Genomic DNA, 20,563 nt, shown 5'->3' on the forward strand with positions numbered 1-20,563 from the left:
AACATTTTTCGTGAATGAAGCACCAGCGCCTATAAGTTGAGGGGTTCCCTTAAATCCTTTAATCTTATGTATTAGCATCAGCTAGTGATGCTAGCAATCACCGAACAGAATGAATGTACATAAAGCCCTCTTGAAGTAGGGAGGAGCCGAAGAAGACAGAGACCACCAGAGGGATACCCACAGGACACCCAGCCCTAAAGAGGCGAGGCAGAGAGGGGCTGAGGCAATGCGAGGCAGTCAGGGGAAGCAGGGAGAGTTATTAACTTAGCCCTGAAAGCCCTTCTTAATATAGGGTCCAGTGGTGATAGTTAACAGAGCCTGGCAGAGGTGACAGCTCTTGGACCTGCTTGAGGAAATCCAATTGAGAAGCAGCCAAGAGGAACAACAAGCGCAAAACAGATGTTCCCTGCTATCGCAGCGCGCAACCGTGTATACAACAGAAACACCCCTCACTCCTCTCAAATTGGACGCAGATAAAAATAACAATCGGGATCATTATAATATTCACATTCTTACGCCTATCCAGCAGTAGGTGTGGGCAGCACGACCTAAATATGATTTCACACTGTCATATTATACTGTGATACTATATATGAAGAGCTTGGTTCCAAAATGAGATGAAAAAATCTAAAATCATGTTTTTATTATGTTGTCATGTTTTTGTTGTGATTTATTGTGTTAGTATGGCTTAAATAAAAAAAAAACTGCAGTTTGATTGATGGAATCACAGTGGGAAAAAAAACATGATTTTTGAAAATTTGCATTTAATTTGTAATCATATTATGATGAAAATATTGCCAAGCTCTATCCTGTGGTCTTTCATGAACTCAATCTTCTTATGTCGATATATATTGAATAAATTATCTGAAGGTTAGTCTTTATAAGATTTCATCTCTTCTTTTTGAGTAGAACAAAATTGTATGTATATATTCGAAGGTCAATATGTATCTTTGTTCTACATGTTAGAATGATACAAAGAAGGAATTTCAGTCCTTCAATGGACAAACAGGAAATCTACAAAGAACTATAAGAAACATTTATAAATGAAATTGGACTTGAGCAGTGATTAACTGTTATGTAAATATCTCTTAGTAAATATCTACAAGTCCCAGTAAATTATAATCATATTATTATTAAAAAGCAAAGAAAGAGACTTTGGATAAAATAGTTTAGAAATTGTTCAGATTTGATGAAGTTGTCAATCATTTCAATATTAAAGTTGTCACATGACAGGGCTTAAACGAATATTATCGTTTGTTTTTGATGTAATGCGATGTGTATACACGATGTATGGTTGAGAAAACGCTGTATTTTCTACATAGATTTTTTACAAAGCTCATCGCTCTGAAAAGCAAGGTGTGCTATGAGTTGCCAGATAACCAGTGCGTAGTGATTGGTCGAATACTGCAAGCGTGTGTGGAAATGTAACACTTTGAGTTTTGCAATTTGACGTGTCTAATACATGCATGGGCAACTTATAACACCAAAGACACAGAAAAACACGTAATCGTGCCGTACGACCCATTTAAAAATCTCTAGTATCTCAAATCCATATCTTATGCAAAAATTTGATCGCACAAACAATGGTCTGATTTTTAGTCAATCAAGTCAATATACATCTTACTGAAAATAACTTATATATTAAGTATATTATTTTTAAGTAAACTATTTTCTGTAATATGTATTAAGCATGCTCGATATTAGATGTTTGCACTAATGTGAGTTGCAAGGGACCATATTCTGAAAATGATTAGTAATGCTCTTTTTATCATAAGAATACATTGTCCTCATAATCTCATAATCTAGTCAATGCATGCTGATTCATTTGTGAATGATGATGTATATTTCATGTGGACAGTGGAGTGAATGAAACCTGGATAAACTTTGGGATTCATAGAGTTGCTTAAATCTTTGAAGATAGATTAGTTATGAATCCCAAAACACTAATCACAAGTCAATCAAATGATACGATTACTTATTTATATCTAAAGTTCTGATATAAATGTGACATTATATTCACTACATGTGTTAAAAGAAATTCTCTTTCTGTGAAAGGGCGTACACCGAACTTAACCATTAAATATTGAGACATTGTATTTCTCTCTTCTCTTGTTTTGTGTATTCACTACGAACCTAAAAAGAAACGAAATACCACAAAAACTCATGGCACACATGTGCGGAGAAGCGAAGCAGAGAGCGAATGGTAAACAAACACGTTTTTAAACAAGACAATTTCACAGTGCATGCTTAAAACGGCCAAGTCAAACATCCTTGTAGAAAATTGATACAAACTCTTAACACATGGGTCAAGCCACACTCTTTGAACTCGAAGCGAATGGGGGCCCTGTGTGCCAAAAAACTGTTTAATTAAAAATACTTAGGTATCAAACAGACATTTCTGAGTGCCCCTGCTGTCAAAACGCATGAGACCGCCCTGCCAATCTCAGGCAAATTCTAATTACATACTTTCCACTGAAAGCAAGAAAAATGTCAGACTTCACACGGGCTAAGATGGAACAGCTGGGAATGGGGATCTGCTCGAACCCAAAATTCTCAGAGTTGGCCTCCTCTGCTGTTTAAAAAGCTGCAGCTCATTTCTGTGTTCGGTATCACCCACCTGCAAATGTGCACTTCTTAAGCTTTTCGACCTGACATTATGCAGTAAATTTACATTTGTAAATTCTTTTTTTAACCATATGTAAAAAAACTAGACCCTCTCCCTTATTTTGTATCTTTGAGGAGCGAGTTGTCATAAGCGATGTCTGGGAGTTGTCTTTTCTTCCATCTCAGACTTGAGAGGACTGCGGGTTAATGACATGTGCCCGAATCGTGCCACATGCGGTACGACACTTAACACGGAGGGCATCAATCCTTATTCCGCCAAACTTGGCACGGCGTCACATGCGTTTATAGCTGACCACGGCTCACGGGAATCCTAAGTGAAAACGAATAGTAGTTCATCGACATGAGCACTTCATTCATCTTTGTTTTCCAGTCTCTTTGTCTCTTCCATAGTCCGTGTTTTTATAGAGTCTCCTCACTGCTGTGAAATAATTTTCGCACTCTGTATTAGCTAGATACAATAAATCCATTATGCTGTGTAAAAAAAAAGTACAATTTACCAGCTAATGAGTCCGGTTTAGACAAGCTTTGAAGCGCTTCGAGCATTAGGGTGGTTTTTCAACCTGAACTCTACACAACTCAAAGGCAGATGATTGGCACATGCTATGACTTAATGACAATAATTACTTAGAAAAACAAAGCGGGAGACCACATCTGCACAGTGTAAAAATCCCAAACCCGTCGCTGAGTGCCGAGCTGTCAGCATCCCTGTGCTTTTTCCCACCTAGGGTGCATAAGTCTTAACACAAGCCACAGCTCTCTCCGCAGTCCCGCGCCAACCGAAGCGACAAGAACCAGATTAATAAGAATCAACATATCCTTGTAAACAGTTGTTAGGGGCCAGAGAGCGAAAGGGGACGGATGGAAATGACACGACAGCAGCTTTCTCTGTGTTGTGACAGCCAAGAGGGTGGAGATATTTTAGTCTTTTTTTATTTGGGATTTTAGAGGTGATGTAGGATCGAAAAGAAACACATTGCTGTACCAGCTGAAATAAATTTGGGATTTCCAATCGTCAATAAATAAACCTTAACAAAGACCACCGGTGTCTAGCGAACATCAATTACAAGACAAACCAAGCGATCAAAATTCTTCATTCCAGTGCATACAACAAGCATACCCCACAATTACAGTTTCTTAGGAAATAATGATTTAAAAAGAGCTCTGGCATGAATAATAGATACCGTGTTTATTTTAGATTTCATTTCCATGCAGAAAACGAATTGCTCATTCATAAATTGGCATCAGCGTTTGACGGCCCGTATAGGAAAAAAAAAGAGCTTTTCTCTTGCCCTGCCTGACCCAGTTCTTGCTAATTATCTGCAAAGTATACATCAAAGCCAACCAAACAGTCCACAGACCTCAGATTAAAAGAGATTTTAACGATTTTTATGTTATGCTATGCCACGAAAAACGCTCATTCCCTCTCCCTCAGTGAACCTCCCACCCCATAAACTTATATCAGTTTAGGATGGCTAAATAATAAATGAAACGGTCATTGTTTCAACGTGGGCAATTTTGCTGTCGAAGTGGTTCCTGACAGCAGACAGAGAGGGAGTGAAAGTATGAGGGCCCTGTTGTTGCGAGAGGGGTTGCGGGGTCGCTCCCAGCGGGTCATGTGATCCTCAATCTCCTGCCAGGGTAGCCGAGTGATTTGCTTTCCTATGACACAATCTATTACTACGCAGAGCCGGCTGGTAATTATAAAGCAAATAAACGCAGGTGGGTGCCAAACGCGACAGGCTCTTTTAGTGGTATGAGCTAGCTGTTGAATTCCCTTTCCTCTTGACAGGAAATGTGTTATTCACAATGATTGTTTGTTGTTTTTTGGCCAGATTTCAGTATCAAATTGCCATTTTTAGTTTTTTGCCGCATTTCACACTTCAAAGCCATGTAAATTGTATTTGCATTGGGTTTGTGGTGTCTTTTAATTTTTTCACGCTTGAGCATGACAAGGAAATAAGACTTCAAAGAAAGACGAGCATATTCATTAAGTGTTTAAATATGACTCGACTGTTATTGAAAACTATCATTATCTCAAGACACCTACCACATGAAATGACTCTGAAACAAAGCTCTGTCTAAACACAATAAAGGTTTGTTATCTAAAATCTACTTATAAAATGTACACATGGAAATGCTTTGTGATATCAATTTTAATCGAGCTACATCTTGAGAAGACACAGATTTTCCGTCTTGAACAATTCCACATGAAAAACCCCTGTGCAGGGGTTTGGGGACCGCCTGACCATCGAAAGGAAAGAGAATGAAGAGCTGGAGATCTGTTTTGACTGAGAGATTCTGGTTTTTTTTTTTTTCTGTTTGTAAAATGTGTCTCTATTTGAGGGGTCTGTCGCACTCACCCATGCTGCCCTCTGTGGATCTCAACTGGAATCCATATCAGGATAATTTCCAAAACACTTTCTGGTGGTGCTTACAGTGTGTTGAAAACCAGGTAAAATAGTGTAGAAACGTGAAAACCTTCAATTTTCTCTTCACATCAGTATTAATTCATTCCTGTAATGATCAAATTTTAGGAAAAGTATGGATGCCAATAAATGTATCTGTATAATGATATCATCTCCATCTGACAGTGTCTCGCTGCAGATCAACATGGTTCCTAACACTTTAAGGTCATGGGATCAATTTCATGAACACTCAAACTGAAAAATGCATACCCTCAATAAATACAATCTGTACAGGCATGGAAAAAATTAAGAGTTTAAAATAAGGTCCAGTTTTTCTGAATTTACTATTTATAGGTTTGCATGTATGTAAAATTATCTTTTTGTTTCAATCTGTGAACCACTAATAATATTTCTTCCAAATTTAAAATAAAATAATATTTTTTATTTGCATTTATTTGGAGAAAACCAAAACTGGAGAAACACGTCAAAATGACAGAAAGATGCTGTGTATTTTTTCAGACCTCAAATATTGCATAGAAAACAAGTTCATATTCACCTTTAAGCAGCACAACGGTAATATTTGTACATGTATTTAGAAATGTTAAACAAAAAATTATGCGATAACCTTAATTTAAATCAAGTTTTAATGTGTTGTCATTCTCTCAGACACTGGACTGAAATGATCAAATACGTCATCTAGAAATTAAATTAAAATCTGAAATGGGGAAATTTTCTTTTGGCAGTATATGCACAATTTCTATCATCTCATCATTTAACTCAAACAAGAGCATCCAAACTTTTACCTCACTACTCAGCCAAGAAAAGTCTTGAGTTTGTGACCCCAAACCCCCTTTACCCTCTCTCTCCTCAAAGTTATTGATAGAGGGAAATTATGAGCGTATAATGCAATGGACAATGCATGCTGGAAGGCCTATTATATGCCGGTAATGGATTACACTGAGCTTTTGAATGACATTGCACAGAGATTGGATGACGGAGGGTCTTGCGATTTATGGTCAAATGAAGCACTTCGACTCCCCCCCCCCTATACCTACAGAAAGCTATTTATTTTCAGGCTGATAGAGGAGCAGATGGTGGTATTTATGGTTCATAAGTTTGTAAACAAAATAGAAAAAAATGAGTAGTTGGTTGATGTCTGAATAGGATATTGTTGCCTTTGCATTGTACTGTTCCTTTTTTTTGACACCTGTCAACTCATTTACAGTAATTCAGTAATATGTGATTTCAGGGGTTTGCTCTGAAAGTTTAATAGATTTTTTACCACATCATCAAAATATTAAGATGAATAACAGAAATCTCTCAAATATTTATGGGATGTTCTGTAAAAGACCATTTACATTCAAGCTACATACAGTATTAAAACTGGATAGACATGTGTCAAATAATCAATGACTGCTACAGGGAAAGATAAAATGTGAAATATTTATGAAATATGCTAATTATGCCGTTTCCTTCAAATTGAAGTAAACAAATAGCACCTGGTTGTCATTTTGGGAACACTCACTCACTCTTGTCAAGCAACCAACAGGAAGTGTAGCCAATGAAAAGGGCTTGTCAACATTATTCCTTTTATTGATTTAACAATAAAGTCCCGTGGCTTAAGTTTTATGTTGTTATTGCTGCCTATTGAAAATACAATGAAACATGGTAGGGAAAATCATGACAGGAATTTCACATAAGGCCATCTAGGTCTCAAAATGCCCCCTGGATAAAGGGTGGCTGTCATATTTGTAAAATTTTCAAGGTCGTTTCATAGACAGCACTAGTGCCACAAAATTACAAACATATCCAAAGCAACTTCAGACGGCAACGTTTCATTTATTGCTCTGTGCGGTCGGCATTCATGAGAGAGCATGACATTTCTGCTTTCTTTTAAAGCCCCAGGTCACACCGAAGTATTTAAGAGCTTACGGCATCTACGTATATGAAGCACTTTAATACAAGGTCTGCTGCATTGAACGACTCACGCACTCCAGATACAGCGACGGTACTTCTCGGTGCACGTCAAAACAATCTTACGAATTGAATTCTAAATTATCTGGAATAAAAGATTAATTGGTGAGAAGCTGGAGGAGGGGCAGGACGAGTATCGTCAATGACTTCCCAAAACTTTTTGAAGAAGTTTCATAGCTGCTGGAGTGTTTGGTTATTCTAACAAGGTTGAATTCATAGTGCAGTCAGATAAAAGCCACGGTATTGTCTTTGTTAGAGTCGCACCTCTAGAGACCCGAACCACTTTCATGCATTAAAATCATGCCGTGGGCAAACAAAGGCGTGGAATTTTATTGAAAAACAATTCAATCAGTTTGGTCTTCAACACATGGGAGCTATATTTTCGCCTGCCACTTTCAAAAAGGAAAAGGCTGGCAAAATATCTGAGCGCTAAAATGATCAGAGAAGCCTTTGGTGGTTTCCTGTGTTTTCGGCATCTCCCAAAAAGTCTCTGACTCATTCGCTGTTTGAAATGATTTTGAACCCAAATATATAGTAAAAAATAAGCTGTAACTAGTAAAAAAAATCAGTTCAGATGTTCGGTCACCATTAACTATTAAAAGTACATTTTAAGATGCTCATGACCATACATGTATTTGACAGACGCATTTATCTAGTGACTTACAGTGTATTCAAGCATTTTATCAGTGTGTGGGAATTCCTCTGGGAATCAAACCTATGACCTTGGGTGCCAATTGAGCTACTAAAACTATTTATTAACCAGCAAAAGTAATGCGCGCATTAATATATTCCTTAACATTAATAAAGCATTTCCAAATATGAAATGTAAAAGGGAAAAGGGAAAATTTTAAGTTTTTGAATTGTATTATGTACATGTTCATGTTCATCTTAAAATAATCATCACCAGTGTCACTGTGGGATCCTCCCCTCTAAATATTAGCTGTCATGATATACTTTATTAAATACTCTCTCCTAAAGTGTTAAATTACATACTAGAATTTTAACTAAAACGAAGTTCAATATTTTAAAACATGCATTTGCATAATATTAAATGAAAACAATCAAGCAATGTGGTGATATAGCAGTTTCAAGTGTAGTACACAAACAATAATTTATTATTTACAGCCAGACTAAAATAGTACATAACAGCTGCCCTCTACACTACATAAATAATAAATAGGTGTTTAAATTAGCAGAATAAACATATTAATCTCAAGCTTCCTGTCTGAAAACTCTGTTTTCAATTCCTATTCAATTTCAAATTAAAGAAACCAAGTAATATCTGTCATTAATAAAGTGTAAATATTTCCCAGGCACAACATGAATTGCCACATTTGCAACGTTTTTTTTACAGAATATATAAAGGCATGACGAGATTTCACGCATATAGAACACAGCACGAGGCAAATAGAGAAAAAGATACGCTCGCCTGACCTCAAAGAGTCGTAAAGTATACCTTTTTAATGTGAACCTTCTTTGTTACGTGTCTTCATCAAACAAACAACAAAAAAACAAGTAAACCAACCAAACAGTGACTTTGTTTCAAAAAGCCTACATCAATTATCACTGTGGTGAAACATTTTTTAATTAGCGTGGAAAATGAACTATTTATGGAGTGGTTTAATGATGTGAGTCAGGCTAAATCTCTATTGATTTTCTTGTGATATATACAGCTCTATTACAGAAACAACTGATTAAGGAGCTCTACAGATTGCGAACACAATATTTCAACAGCATGGGCTTGTAACGCATAAAGAATGACACACTTTTCTTTCTTTGATCGAACTTCCACACTGTGATATTCTACAGAAGCTATTAAACAGCCTATGAGAAATGAGATGCATTACTGAAGATTACTGAATGCATCAGACAAAATTACCAATGTTGGTTTTAGCAACAAGAAACTAGAATAATAATTATAAGTATATTTTATTTTTAGTACTTTTTTCATGGTTTTAGGATGTTTTCTTTTAATAATGTTCACTTTTGAAAGCTATTACCCAAGTTCTCAGCTACACAACAGACAGTTAAAAGCAGTTCTAAATATACTGTATATAAAACCTTATGTAAATTATTACTGCCAATTTTGCCCCTCCTGAAAATGTGACACTAAACTTAAAGAAACTGAAAAACTAAAATAAATGATCTTATCTAAATTTCCACGAACATTTGAACACAAAATATTTAAATACTAAAAAAACAACTAACCATAATACTAAGCAGAATTTCTGGCCGTTTCTAATGACTTGACGGGAAAAGGAAGTAACAGAAGATTCATTTGGAAAAAGTGTCTCTCGCCAAAAGAAATTTCACCCACATTCTGGCAGGTATTAAAATGAGCAATAATGGAAAAGGATTAAGACAAAAAAAAAGACTGCAACTATTTTACAGATTTCGAAGAAACGTAAATGTCGAAAGGAGAGAATAAAATGCAGAAGAAAGAGTCTAATGTAATCCAACAGTAAATGTGACACCTCATCACAGACGGACGGCATTTACCAGAACTCTAAATAACACACACATTCCACTAGAATCACACACACACACACAGCGATTCACTCAGTCTGTACCGTCTCCATGTTAAACAGCAATTATCTCTTCACTCCCCACTGTTTACCTCTGCTAAAACCACTACTGGCTTCACAGCTAATGCAACCCAGCACCCTTCACGTGCTTCACACTGACGTTTGTCTGCCTTTCTACTGAGAATGGTAGAGAATCAATATTTCCTTATTAATATTGTTTAATATTAAAAACGCTAGATTTACCCCATAATAGTATACCAATATTCCTAACTTAAAAATCAATATTTTTTTTATATTTTTAGAAGAAGAAAAAGAGCAACTGAAACATACTGCAGCATTAGAATAATTGTGATTATTCCAATTAATCGTAACAGATCAAAATGTATTTATCGCAAAATGCGATGCATTCAAAAATGACACAAGCTGATAAAAGACTTGCAATACAACAGTGTTCAAAATTGAGAAACCACACCAAAATTTAATAATAGCCATAAATCAATAAAAACCATAAATCATTATAGTATGTAATTCATATATCTAAATAATATCTACTTTCTGGGTCCACAAATATGTTCATTCCTAAATGACAGAAGGCTTACAGTGCTGACAGGAAATCATCTCTTACCTGCAATGAGTTTAAGAGGCTGAAGACATAAGCTATAGCTACAGAGAATGGCACCAGGACTCCACAGACCCAGGTGAGGCCCAGAATCGGCAACAGAACCAACACTGCTTTCACCGCGGCCCTGAGAATCACAAAAATGCAATCAGGCCAGGAAAGTCTGATAAAGCAAACTGATTATTCTATTACAAGCTTGTATATGCAAATGAACTGGACATTTGCACACCTCCTGACTTTTACACTAGAGAAGCTGGATTTCAGGGGTCATTCCCAGCACAACAGGAGCTGCTGCTTATTCTCACGTTGTGACAATTTCCACGCTAAATCGCTTTTAATTCTGTTTAGTATAAAATTACCTCCTCATTCAGGTAACCGCTAAAGCGAACCAGCTGCGAATCAGCACTGCCAAGCGGAGGAAGTGTGTGTTTGATTTTCCTTGGCGGACACCATGTTTGACCACCGGCTTTCAAGAGTCACATTGATATTTCTTATACACAGGGGCCCCACCTCAACGACTGATGCCGGAGGTCTAGAAGTGTCAACGGCACTTCACATCCAAATGCTGGATAAACGTGGCAGCTTAATTTGTGTTGTGGTTATTTACGGTTTCAAGGAGAAACTGAAATATCTACAAACCAACACGAGTCAGTATAAATGCCTGTTTTTAAACATATAACGCTGGATTCCTACAGTGATGGAGCAATCTGGGAGTTTACTTTGACATCCCTGCAAAAACATCTAATCATTCCATTAATGGACCAACAAACAAACAAACAAGAAAAAATATTTAATGTTGAAAGAGGCTGCAATGTACAGTACAAATAAATCATTTTAATAAAAAAGCTGAAGTTACACACATTACGAGCATGTAATTTGATCAGGTAATTTGACAGGACCACCGGTCACGAGCAAAGCTGTGAAAGGGTGCCTCCATGTGGTGACCAAACACACAAACATGTGAAGAAATTGAGCGCTGAATGAGTCAATGTGAAAAGGAGCAGCAGCGGCAACCAGGCAATGATTACATTTTTTAGCCACATGATTTGGGAGTACGAATAAATAGTATTTAAATAAAGACAGATTAAGAAAGAGAGACATGTCCTACTTTATCTGCTCAGAGACTTGCTTCTCAGGACTGCTGTTCAAAGTCATCATCAAAGACCTTCTTTTGGCTGTGCCTATGGTGATGACCACCACACGCGTAAGAATCATGACATTCACCTGGAACGAAGACATGCACTATTAAAAACACATTCACATAAAAACAAAATCAAACAGAAACCAAAGTATGAAATTAACCATTATTATGAAGATGACCGGGCCGGCAAAACCCCATATGACTCCGTTTTGAACACTAAGCCAACAGTGACCATCCGCAGAGTATTTCCCAGAGGCTGAGGCTAGTGTGATGGTGACTATCAGTGCGGGGAGACCTGTTACATGAAAAAGATTTGTTTTAGTTCTGACATGTACATAGAATGGACAATACGCTTCTGGGCACTTAAAACACTTTTAATCGATTATGCACTGAATTAGAATTACATTTAACTAACTATACAACTGATTATATCTTTATTTAAAACAAGTAGCATATAGATTATAACATTATTTATTCATCCATTGTAAATTACCATTGACTTTCATTGTATGGACAAAAACACATTTTGCAAAAATCTTCTTTTGTGTTTAAGTGTGGTTTAGGTGTATACTTTTTTGGGTGCCATTGTTAATAATGTTTATTTAGACAGCAATTAATAATGTTCAGTTCCTACAAAATGGATCACCTAACTAAAAATGGATAATTTGATCATTGTAAAAGCTTTATTAAATACAACAGTACAAAAGCTATGGAATCAACAGGAAACCGGCATTTCTGTACTCTTGAACCCAATCAATAACCATGCACAACAGATCGAAGAGAAGTGCAGAGTCCCATTACCCCAGCCAATCAGGTAGTAGTATTTCATGTGGCGGTCCTCGCTCAAATTAACGCTGACTACTTTGCTCCAGAGCAGCAGGCCCTCGACCAGCATCCAGCTGAACGCTGCCATGAAGAACAAATGCATCAGAGCTGCCACAAGCATGCAGGCCACCTATGGGGCAAAGGTCAGCGAGTAGGCTGTCAAGGGTCAAAAGGTCAAACATCCACACAAACGTGGCCACACGCCAGCTTATCCAGCGCCAAATATGGCAACAACACTAATGTTGTTTTAAGACGCTGTCAGACTGCTTGAATGAACCATTTTTTAAGAGTTCTAAAATTAGTTTCCTTTTAAAAAATCTATATAAAATAATTGTGTGGCCTTGATATCCTTTAACAAAGTTATACATATACGATCGAATAACTGTTTTAATAAAATTAAATAATTAATTTAGTATTATTAAACTAATAATTATTACAGTATTACAATAATATATATTTAATGTGAATAATTATATCAATAATAATAGCCAATTAAATATCTGTTTTAATAGTTTGTAACGCGAAAAATTTGCTTGTATAAGAATGAGTTTATATTATACACTGTACCTTATTATGAATCGCAGAACCACTGCAGAGAAGGACAATCTGGGCACAGATCAATGATACAAAAAGATTCCTGTGGACCGATGTACGATCTGATTTTGGAATACTGCATGAGAAAAAAAAGATTTTTTAAAATACCAAGTAAGCATCGTTTTTTGTTTTAATCCTATTTAACTGCATTTGCAATAGCTACACTTAGCATGATAATTCCACAAACATTATGTTTGACCTGAAATTTGCAATCATAGATAAAGCTCTCTTAGTTATATAGGAGATCCGGTAACCCAGATGAAGGCTGTGTGCGAGTACATGTTGATTAGCAGCAAACGGGCCATAAATCACTTAAAGAAATCAGTTTGGCTGAAACTGTGCTGATTAACCTCCCTTTGTGTGACCCTTTCCTTTAATGAACCCCTGTAATGCCACCATAAAACTTCAGCTTCGGCTTCATTTGGCACAAAGCGCTAATTAGACGATTAGCGGTATTCAATACTGATTCAGCCTCAGAACTGAGCGCTATTGACAAGCGTGACGGGCTGTGAGCTCACTGTCACTAAGGCATGACTGAGTGACTGTGTGAGTGACTGTGTGGTGTGTCGAGCAAACATTCCGCCATGTCATGACCCTATGAACTCAACACTAACAGTTGTTCACAACCTTTTTGACTCCAAGACCCCCACTGATCAAGACCATTTTTGAAAACTTTTTAAATATATATGAAGTATATAAAATATATAAATAAATATAAAATATATAATATATGTATGATATAATTTAGCATACACCTTTATCCAAAGTGAAATGAGGGGGCATTCAACATTTTTACCCGCAAGAGCAAACAAGCTAGGTTTACAAGGAGGAAACATTGTTTACAAGTGGGTGGTACAAGTAGCAGTAAAAGTTTTTGAGATTTATGGTTCTATTAAAAATCTGGTAAATCACTTAACTTTTTTATTAAAAATGGAGTAATGGAAGCTAAATTAGGCAGGATTATAAACTTGAAATTAAATGCTGGGAAATTAAACTCTCTCCAGGTCTCTACGCTTAGAGAATATAGCATTTTAAATCAGTTGGATTATTTTTATATTACGTAAAATTTCAATGTGGTAACTAGTTTAATAGATCTTGCAACCCCCAGGGAAGTTTGCTGAGGCCCTCTAGTGGGTCCTAGTCCCCAGTTGAAAACATATGATGTAAGCTCACATCACGATGGACTCCTCAACAAAAAAACAGAACCACTGTTGTTGCCGTGCTCTTAGCGTGGCAGTGTTTCCGTGCAAACCACTTACTCCAAAACAGTGAACAGCATCAAGGTAATCACCAGCGCGCAGAGAGAAGCTCCGGATCCAATAAACGTCAACTTTGTCAAAATGCTTAACTCCTCTGTGGTCCACTGCAGTGGACAGGAAAAAAGACGAAAAAAGAAACACTGATAGTAGACTCATCAACGACTGTCATTCACTTTTATCGTTAGGGATCTCATTGGTTCAGAGATATGGCAAAACTACCACATACATACATGAAGGGTGAGGTTGTGTTGCATTGGTTGTTGATATAAATGTAATCGCATATTTGGAGAACACAAAGAAACTTCTAACTGGAGCAGTTTAAGCCTCTCTTACTTTTATTAGCTTACAGTGACCTCTAGTGGAAGAATTGTATTATAACAGAAAATCTCTCTACTAAAGATTTGATTTAAAAAGCTGTCCTTCTACTGCTTTAATTTAAATAATGTTATTATGTCATAGAAATTGTATTACTTAACAAAAACAGGACCCTAGAAATGAAATACTTTAAACATACCTCGGGCTCCATATAATTCATGAGGACAGCAAAATTGGTGGTGTGGTTGCAAAAACAGGAAGTGACATCAGGAGCACCAGGCAACACTCTACATCCTTTATTCGACCAGTCACTGGTACGACCAGCCCTTTGGGCATTAAGAGACTAAATCAGACCCAAACAAGATGCTGTAATATGGTACACCAGTTAGTAGTTTCGTAATTGAATTACACCCACTCACATAAAACCGACATTCCAAAAGACACAGAGAGGCGTGACTCGTTTCGGAAACTCTGCCTAAAAAGAAAGAAAATCATGAAACTCTTGTGTGTGAATAGCATCAGGACCTACCCGCCAGTACAGCAGGTTTTGATTTTAAGCAAAATTAAGTATCTGTCAAGGTAGTTTAGTTAAGGTTAATACAGACTATAATGTTGTATAGTACATTTTTAATTGTGCTTTATGTGAGTTTTTTAAATAATTTTGTAGGATATTAAAGGGAATGACGAAGAGATTCACTGTTTAGGGATTACATACAAAGATAGCAAATACAACTTTTTTATTTTTTTTACCATAGTCCCAGAGGACAGGGTGTACTGGACTGAGACTGGAACATTCTCTGCCCTGGACACATCTCGCACAGTTGCTGATATCACTGCTGTGGCTAGCTGACCCGTGTAATGACTGCATAAAAACAAATAAAACAGAGTTACAATTTAATTGTTAAGCCTGACATCACGCACCACCATATATGTAAAGTGATATACCGTTTCTGGGTCCAAACATTCTCAGATGCCATAGGCAAAAAACAAATAAACTGATGGTTTGCTTTAAAACCATAAAATAAAATGATACTTACCTTAATCTCCATAATTAAATTCCAGAAGTCCAGACATTGATTCGTTTTTAAAATTTATTAAAATATTGATCTCAGAAATTTACGAATACGGTACTGTACATATGAATAAATGTATATGTAGTGTGATATGAACAAAAAAGTTGTCATAAACAGCATGAGTGGGGCTTGGACCCAGAGACAGTATTCCTTACGCAACAATTTTATTTTTTATTATAATGTAAAACTACAGAAAATGCTTATTACTCTGAATAAAACATCTACCTTTTTATAAAACGTTACTTTTTGGTTCACCTTTGAGATGTAGCATTTACAGAAAACATGTTAAGCAAATTTTGGTGTGAATAGATTTATAAGGCTCTTAACTAACCTTTCACTGTCTGTATTTTGGTGGTCAAGGGTCTTTGCCTCAAGTTTGGACAATTCTAATAGGTGACTGTAGTAAGTGTGAATAAACATCACCTCTTTGTGGCCTGTCAAACAACATCCATATCATCAGATACCTGCTTGTTTAAAACACAGGGCCGGTTTCACAGACACAGCTTAGCTTAAACCAGGACTATGCCTTAATTAAATAAAGATATTTATGTTGCTTTTATAAAAATGGCTTAGAAGAATACATTACCGGTGTGCATCTCCACACAGAACAATGGCACTGATATATTTTAAGATATTTTTTGGCAGTATATTATTATATATTACAGTGTATTCCGTTAAGAGAGGTTTAATCTTCAAGCCTTGTCTGTGAAACCGGGCCTCAATTTCTCAAATGAAGATTGGTTAATCCTCACCCAGAGAGAAGACTCTCTGTACTTCTGAGTCAGGGATAAGGATCTCATCATAGCTGCTGAACTGACTGCTGTGGACTGAGGGCTTAAACACACAACTGCAGCTCATCTGTGACAAGCTCCGAGGCTCAAGATGAACATCTAGAAAACCATAAATCACATTTTAAACATAGTCATGACTAGATTTTAATAAACAACAAACAAGAGAATATTATACCTATCATGAGATCATCTGCAACTGTGATCCCTATTTGTCATATTTCAGAAATATTGATACCTAATCATGCTAAGCAAATCTTATATATTCAAGCTGATGTCTGTGATTGTTGTGACAAGCACCAGTGACTCCACTTTACCCATGTTCTTTGTTGACATTGTGAAGCTTTTGCGTTCTGCCCAAAGCACGTCCGCCAGTGTCCACAGCAGTTTGTCAATGCTCTCTACGACACTAAATAGTCCACTATGATTCTAAGAAAGTGCAAAAAGAAACGTATAAACCCGAGAGAAAGAAAGATCAATAGAGGCCAAATCCTTGAAACAAACCAATCAGCTTAGAGATAAAATGCAATTGAATCTGGCTGGGCTTTTGTATGGTTTTCTGTATTTTTATCTCAGAAAACACGACAATGGTCTTTCTCTTTGACACTTTATAACAAAAACTAATAATCAAGGATCTTCTCCCAAAAGAGTGGCACTAAATGAATTTCTGCACAACTGAGGATGATATATTTCTTTGAAATTAAAAGTTTGAAAAACTTAAGTGGTTCTGTAGTAGTAACTACCATCACTTAACAACCTCAAATTGTAAATAAATGGTCTTACAGATTTTGAATAAAGTTGAACCTAAGGAACCCCTCCAAAATAAGACCCAACTCCAAGTTTGCTCCAAATAAACACCAAACCACGGAGGCTATCAACACATACCTCACGTGCTCTCAAATCCTTCCAACGGTCAGCCATATTAGGGTCTATGAGTCTGCTTCCTAGTTTTAAGCAATTGCTGATCATGGATATGAACATGGTTGGATGCTTCAATGCAATCTCAATGTGTTGTGTGGCTGATGTCTTCTCAATGGTTTTAATGAGGTACAGAAGATCAGAATGTGTGATGATTTCAGCATTGTTGTCCATAACTCTCAAAATAGTCATCAGGAGAGAGCTGTCTCGAGTAAGTTCATTTGCCGGGAATAAAGTTAAATTTTTATCGTCAGTATCCTGTTAAGAAAGAAATAACAAGTCATTGGAGATTTTTGAAAGGTAACGCCTATGTGTCACAATAACTATGATTTAAAACCTTACAAGGCATAGGGAGAAGAGCAATAAAAGAAATGGGTTTCCCAGACTAAATGGCCATTTCTTGGTGAATTCTTGTGCTTTTAGCATAACTAATAAAAAGCAGCCGTGAGCCCTGTTTAACTCACAGGCTTGGAATGTAACTCATTGCTGACTTGAGTGAAGAATGGAGTCCCTGGAAAACCGAAGATGTCCGACTGCTCTGAAATAAAGAAATGAAACTCATGCGTTTATCAGAAATGTTCATAAGATGAACTTTACAATGCATGTTTTTATCAGTCAACGTTGTAGCAAAGTTACAAATGCTTTGTACATGGTTACATTGCCGATTACCTTTGTGGAAAAGGCAGACACTTCCTCTAGATGACGTACAAAAGTCATAGATCCATTTCCTACTTGCAGGGTCAAAGGTAACACAGGCCTTCTTAGACATGTGGACATCAGACAAATTATGATGAAAACTTGAATCCAGCAAAGGGGTGAGTTGGTCATGTGAGTGACTCTTCATACCTGTAATGAAAGATTAACGAAATAAAATCAAGTGCATTCATCTGTTTGGAGCCAATGAACAGCAGCCAACCCAAGTTAGCATCTGGTCTGCCAAATTTAGTGATGTCACCATGAGTCACAGTTATCAAACTCTCCAAAGTCTGGTTCATGTAAAGACCATATGTCTTCGCTTCAAAAAAAAAGCTTTGGATCTATTAGTCATTCAGTGTATGGTTTGATGGGTGGGTCACTCGATTACCGCATGGATGAAATATTTACAACCATTTCAGCCCGAGGTTAGCAATCACGACTTGGCTGAGACTTGGGTGGAGATGGATGAAAGAGTGGAAATTTTTATATGAAGATGTGAGGGAGACAACCCAGTAGTCCAGGAGTTAAAACCATGTAAGGTGCAAGCCCGTAACCACCTCCACTGACTCTACCTTGACACAGCGAGTTCCCCCTTCGTGTCTGCAGGGAGGTCTCTATTTCCAGGACAGATTCCCTCCATTTGAAGAACAACCCAGAAGAAACGGGTGAACATTCTTTTCCCATGTTTTGAATTTCACTGTCGAGCAAAACACTATCCCACATGTACAGCTGCGTGATGTTCCCACAGAGCGCCTTATCGCTTTTGTAACCTCCGAACGTGTCCTGCTCCTGTCCAATGATGAAAAGACCATCTCCCCCGATATGGTCTGATGCGTTAAGAGAACTCCCAGAACCCACCTTTACTCCATTCGCCCAGATGGACCACTTCCCCCCGTTCCCAATCCAACTCGCACAGACAAAGTTCCAGGAAGCATCATTGGGAAAGGCTTTTACGTAAGTAGTGTTTGATCCGTGCACTATCAATGCAAGTTGGATGGGCTCATTCTCCAAAATCCTTGCTTGGAGTTGAAGCTCATTAATGAACGACTTTACGGAGTATGAGAAAACAGTGGAAAGTCCGTGGCAATTGCGGTTAAACTGAAGATGAGCGCAAACAGTAAGCAGTTCCATGTTAAGGAACTTGTGGCGAAGGCGAGACGATTTTCGGTGTGGACGAGCTGGAAATTCCAGCATGAATATATCTGGAGGGGCTGGAAAAATACTTTCTGTAAGAATGTTTTCAAACACATGATGCAATAGATAATTTAATGTTTTTGCACAACATCATCACAAATGCCATTGTGCTAGTTATAACTTACAGAAAGGTACGGTAATAAGTCAAAAAGCAAAAGGTGGCTTTTTTAATGCCCAAATACAGTGTTTCTATACCCCAAAAGTGTAGACAAGCACTGCAGGGCATCATTATTTTATAAATATAACCGCAATGTGGTTCATTGCACAATGGAGCAGGGGAACATGGGATAGGGTGCTCACCGCTTATCTGCGAAATGCCGTCTTTTTCTATCCATACAGGCTGAGTGATGTTCAAAGACAGAAGAAAACTGTGCAGGTTTTGAATCTCTTCAGCGTTAGACGCCACCGCCAGGGTTCCTGAACGCTGATGGCAGAGTGTTCTAGCGGCAGACCATTGCTGCCTATCTGGTACGTACTCATAATAAGACTCTTCATGTGTGAACAGGGGTCGGCCCTCCACTGTAAACAAATGCATTCACATTCTGTTAATAAACACAATAAGAGTCCCATATATCTTGAATTTGGCATTTTATGTAGCATTAATTTGTCCTTAGGTTGCTTTAATGCCACCTAAAGATTATGTCAATTAAAAAACATTATATATATATAAATTCTGCCAAAGTCTCTTTCCCCGGACTCAACTTGTATTAAAAAGACATTTATAGCCTAATAATGATGTATTATAAAACAAATAACTGGTTATAACTGACTAATAAGTAAACAAACATGAAAAGCACTTGTTGTGATTACCTTTCTCCAAGCAGTGATGGATGAGGACCTAGAAAATAAGTTTGTTAATATATTTAAAGGAATTTCACGTAAATGCAAAGGCTGTATATTAATCTCAGGTTAGATACATACACAGTGTAACGGTAATAGGAAAAATTACTCACAATAACATTGGAGCAAATAATTTCTAGCAAATTCATCCTGCAAACGAAATACTTCAGTGTTAAAGGGAAAAGTTGTTGTTCCACAGCTTTTAAATTGAAAGGTTGACAAAAAATTAAGTTACAAACGCTCGAGCCACAAACGTTATAACGTCGAGCACGAGCTTTAATGCCTCAAAGCAGAGGAAAACAGACGATTACCTTTAAGTTGCTGCAGATATGTGAGACAGTTTAGTCGTAAGACGTTCATTTAATACTTTTATCTCGAAAAGGAAAGTACGGCAAATTGTTGACAGACTTTTTCCGTTGAAATGCTGTCAAACAGTGAGAAACTCTTGAGTGAGATCATGAGAGGACCGAGCGCGCGCCTCCCGCGCTTCCCTCTGCAGCGCAGTTGCGCACTCGCCACGCCCACAACAACTGAGACTGCGTGCTATATAATAGAATTAGCAATTAATACAATTAATGACAGGTTTGACTTTGTGAAATCGTGAAGGTTTATAAATAAACTATAAGTTGTGTTATAGACATGTCCACACGATGTAGATATTCAACACTATAACGTGTCATAAAGCGAAAACAAATCAATTTGTACGTATACAAAGATACGTACTTATTGAATTGAAGTCTCATTGAATGTTTACATTTACATTCTTACATTT

The 20,563-nt window shown here is 37.1% G+C and overlaps 1 protein-coding gene across 5 annotated transcripts in view; it reads right to left on the reverse strand.

Annotated features, from left to right (window-relative positions):
• LOC130429324 (adhesion G-protein coupled receptor D2) overlaps positions 1 to 20,261 on the reverse strand; it is a 65,199-nt gene extending 44,938 nt beyond the window's left edge. For 4 of the 5 annotated variants that reach the window (XR_008907574.1, XR_008907575.1, XM_056757803.1 and 1 more), the window contains exons 1-20: positions 20,103 to 20,261; positions 19,905 to 19,941; positions 19,762 to 19,789; positions 19,252 to 19,470; positions 18,330 to 18,968; positions 17,731 to 17,907; positions 17,526 to 17,599; positions 17,029 to 17,319; positions 16,461 to 16,572; positions 16,108 to 16,245; positions 15,687 to 15,789; positions 15,033 to 15,144; positions 14,702 to 14,757; positions 14,482 to 14,608; positions 13,968 to 14,071; positions 12,682 to 12,784; positions 12,091 to 12,244; positions 11,451 to 11,584; positions 11,257 to 11,372; positions 10,155 to 10,275 (exon numbers count right to left, since the gene is read on the reverse strand). Coding sequence is in view for 2 of the 5 variants with exons in the window: in XM_056757803.1 (XP_056613781.1) it covers positions 10,155 to 10,275; positions 11,257 to 11,372; positions 11,451 to 11,584; positions 12,091 to 12,244; positions 12,682 to 12,784; positions 13,968 to 14,071; positions 14,482 to 14,608; positions 14,702 to 14,757; positions 15,033 to 15,144; positions 15,687 to 15,789; positions 16,108 to 16,245; positions 16,461 to 16,572; positions 17,029 to 17,319; positions 17,526 to 17,599; positions 17,731 to 17,907; positions 18,330 to 18,968; positions 19,252 to 19,470; positions 19,762 to 19,789; positions 19,905 to 19,940 (2,844 nt within the window). In the remaining 3 variants the exon portion in view is untranslated. The remainder of the gene's footprint in view (positions 1 to 10,154; positions 10,276 to 11,256; positions 11,373 to 11,450; positions 11,585 to 12,090; positions 12,245 to 12,681; positions 12,785 to 13,967; positions 14,072 to 14,481; positions 14,609 to 14,701; positions 14,758 to 15,032; positions 15,145 to 15,686; positions 15,790 to 16,107; positions 16,246 to 16,460; positions 16,573 to 17,028; positions 17,320 to 17,525; positions 17,600 to 17,730; positions 17,908 to 18,329; positions 18,969 to 19,251; positions 19,471 to 19,761; positions 19,790 to 19,904; positions 19,942 to 20,102) is intronic. The other variant, XR_008907576.1, reaches the window with a different exon arrangement.
• Between the last annotated feature and the right edge of the window lie 302 nt (positions 20,262 to 20,563).

Source organism: Triplophysa dalaica, chromosome 10 (assembly GCF_015846415.1).
Source record: "Triplophysa dalaica isolate WHDGS20190420 chromosome 10, ASM1584641v1, whole genome shotgun sequence".
Classification (NCBI taxonomy): domain Eukaryota; kingdom Metazoa; phylum Chordata; class Actinopteri; order Cypriniformes; family Nemacheilidae; genus Triplophysa; species Triplophysa dalaica.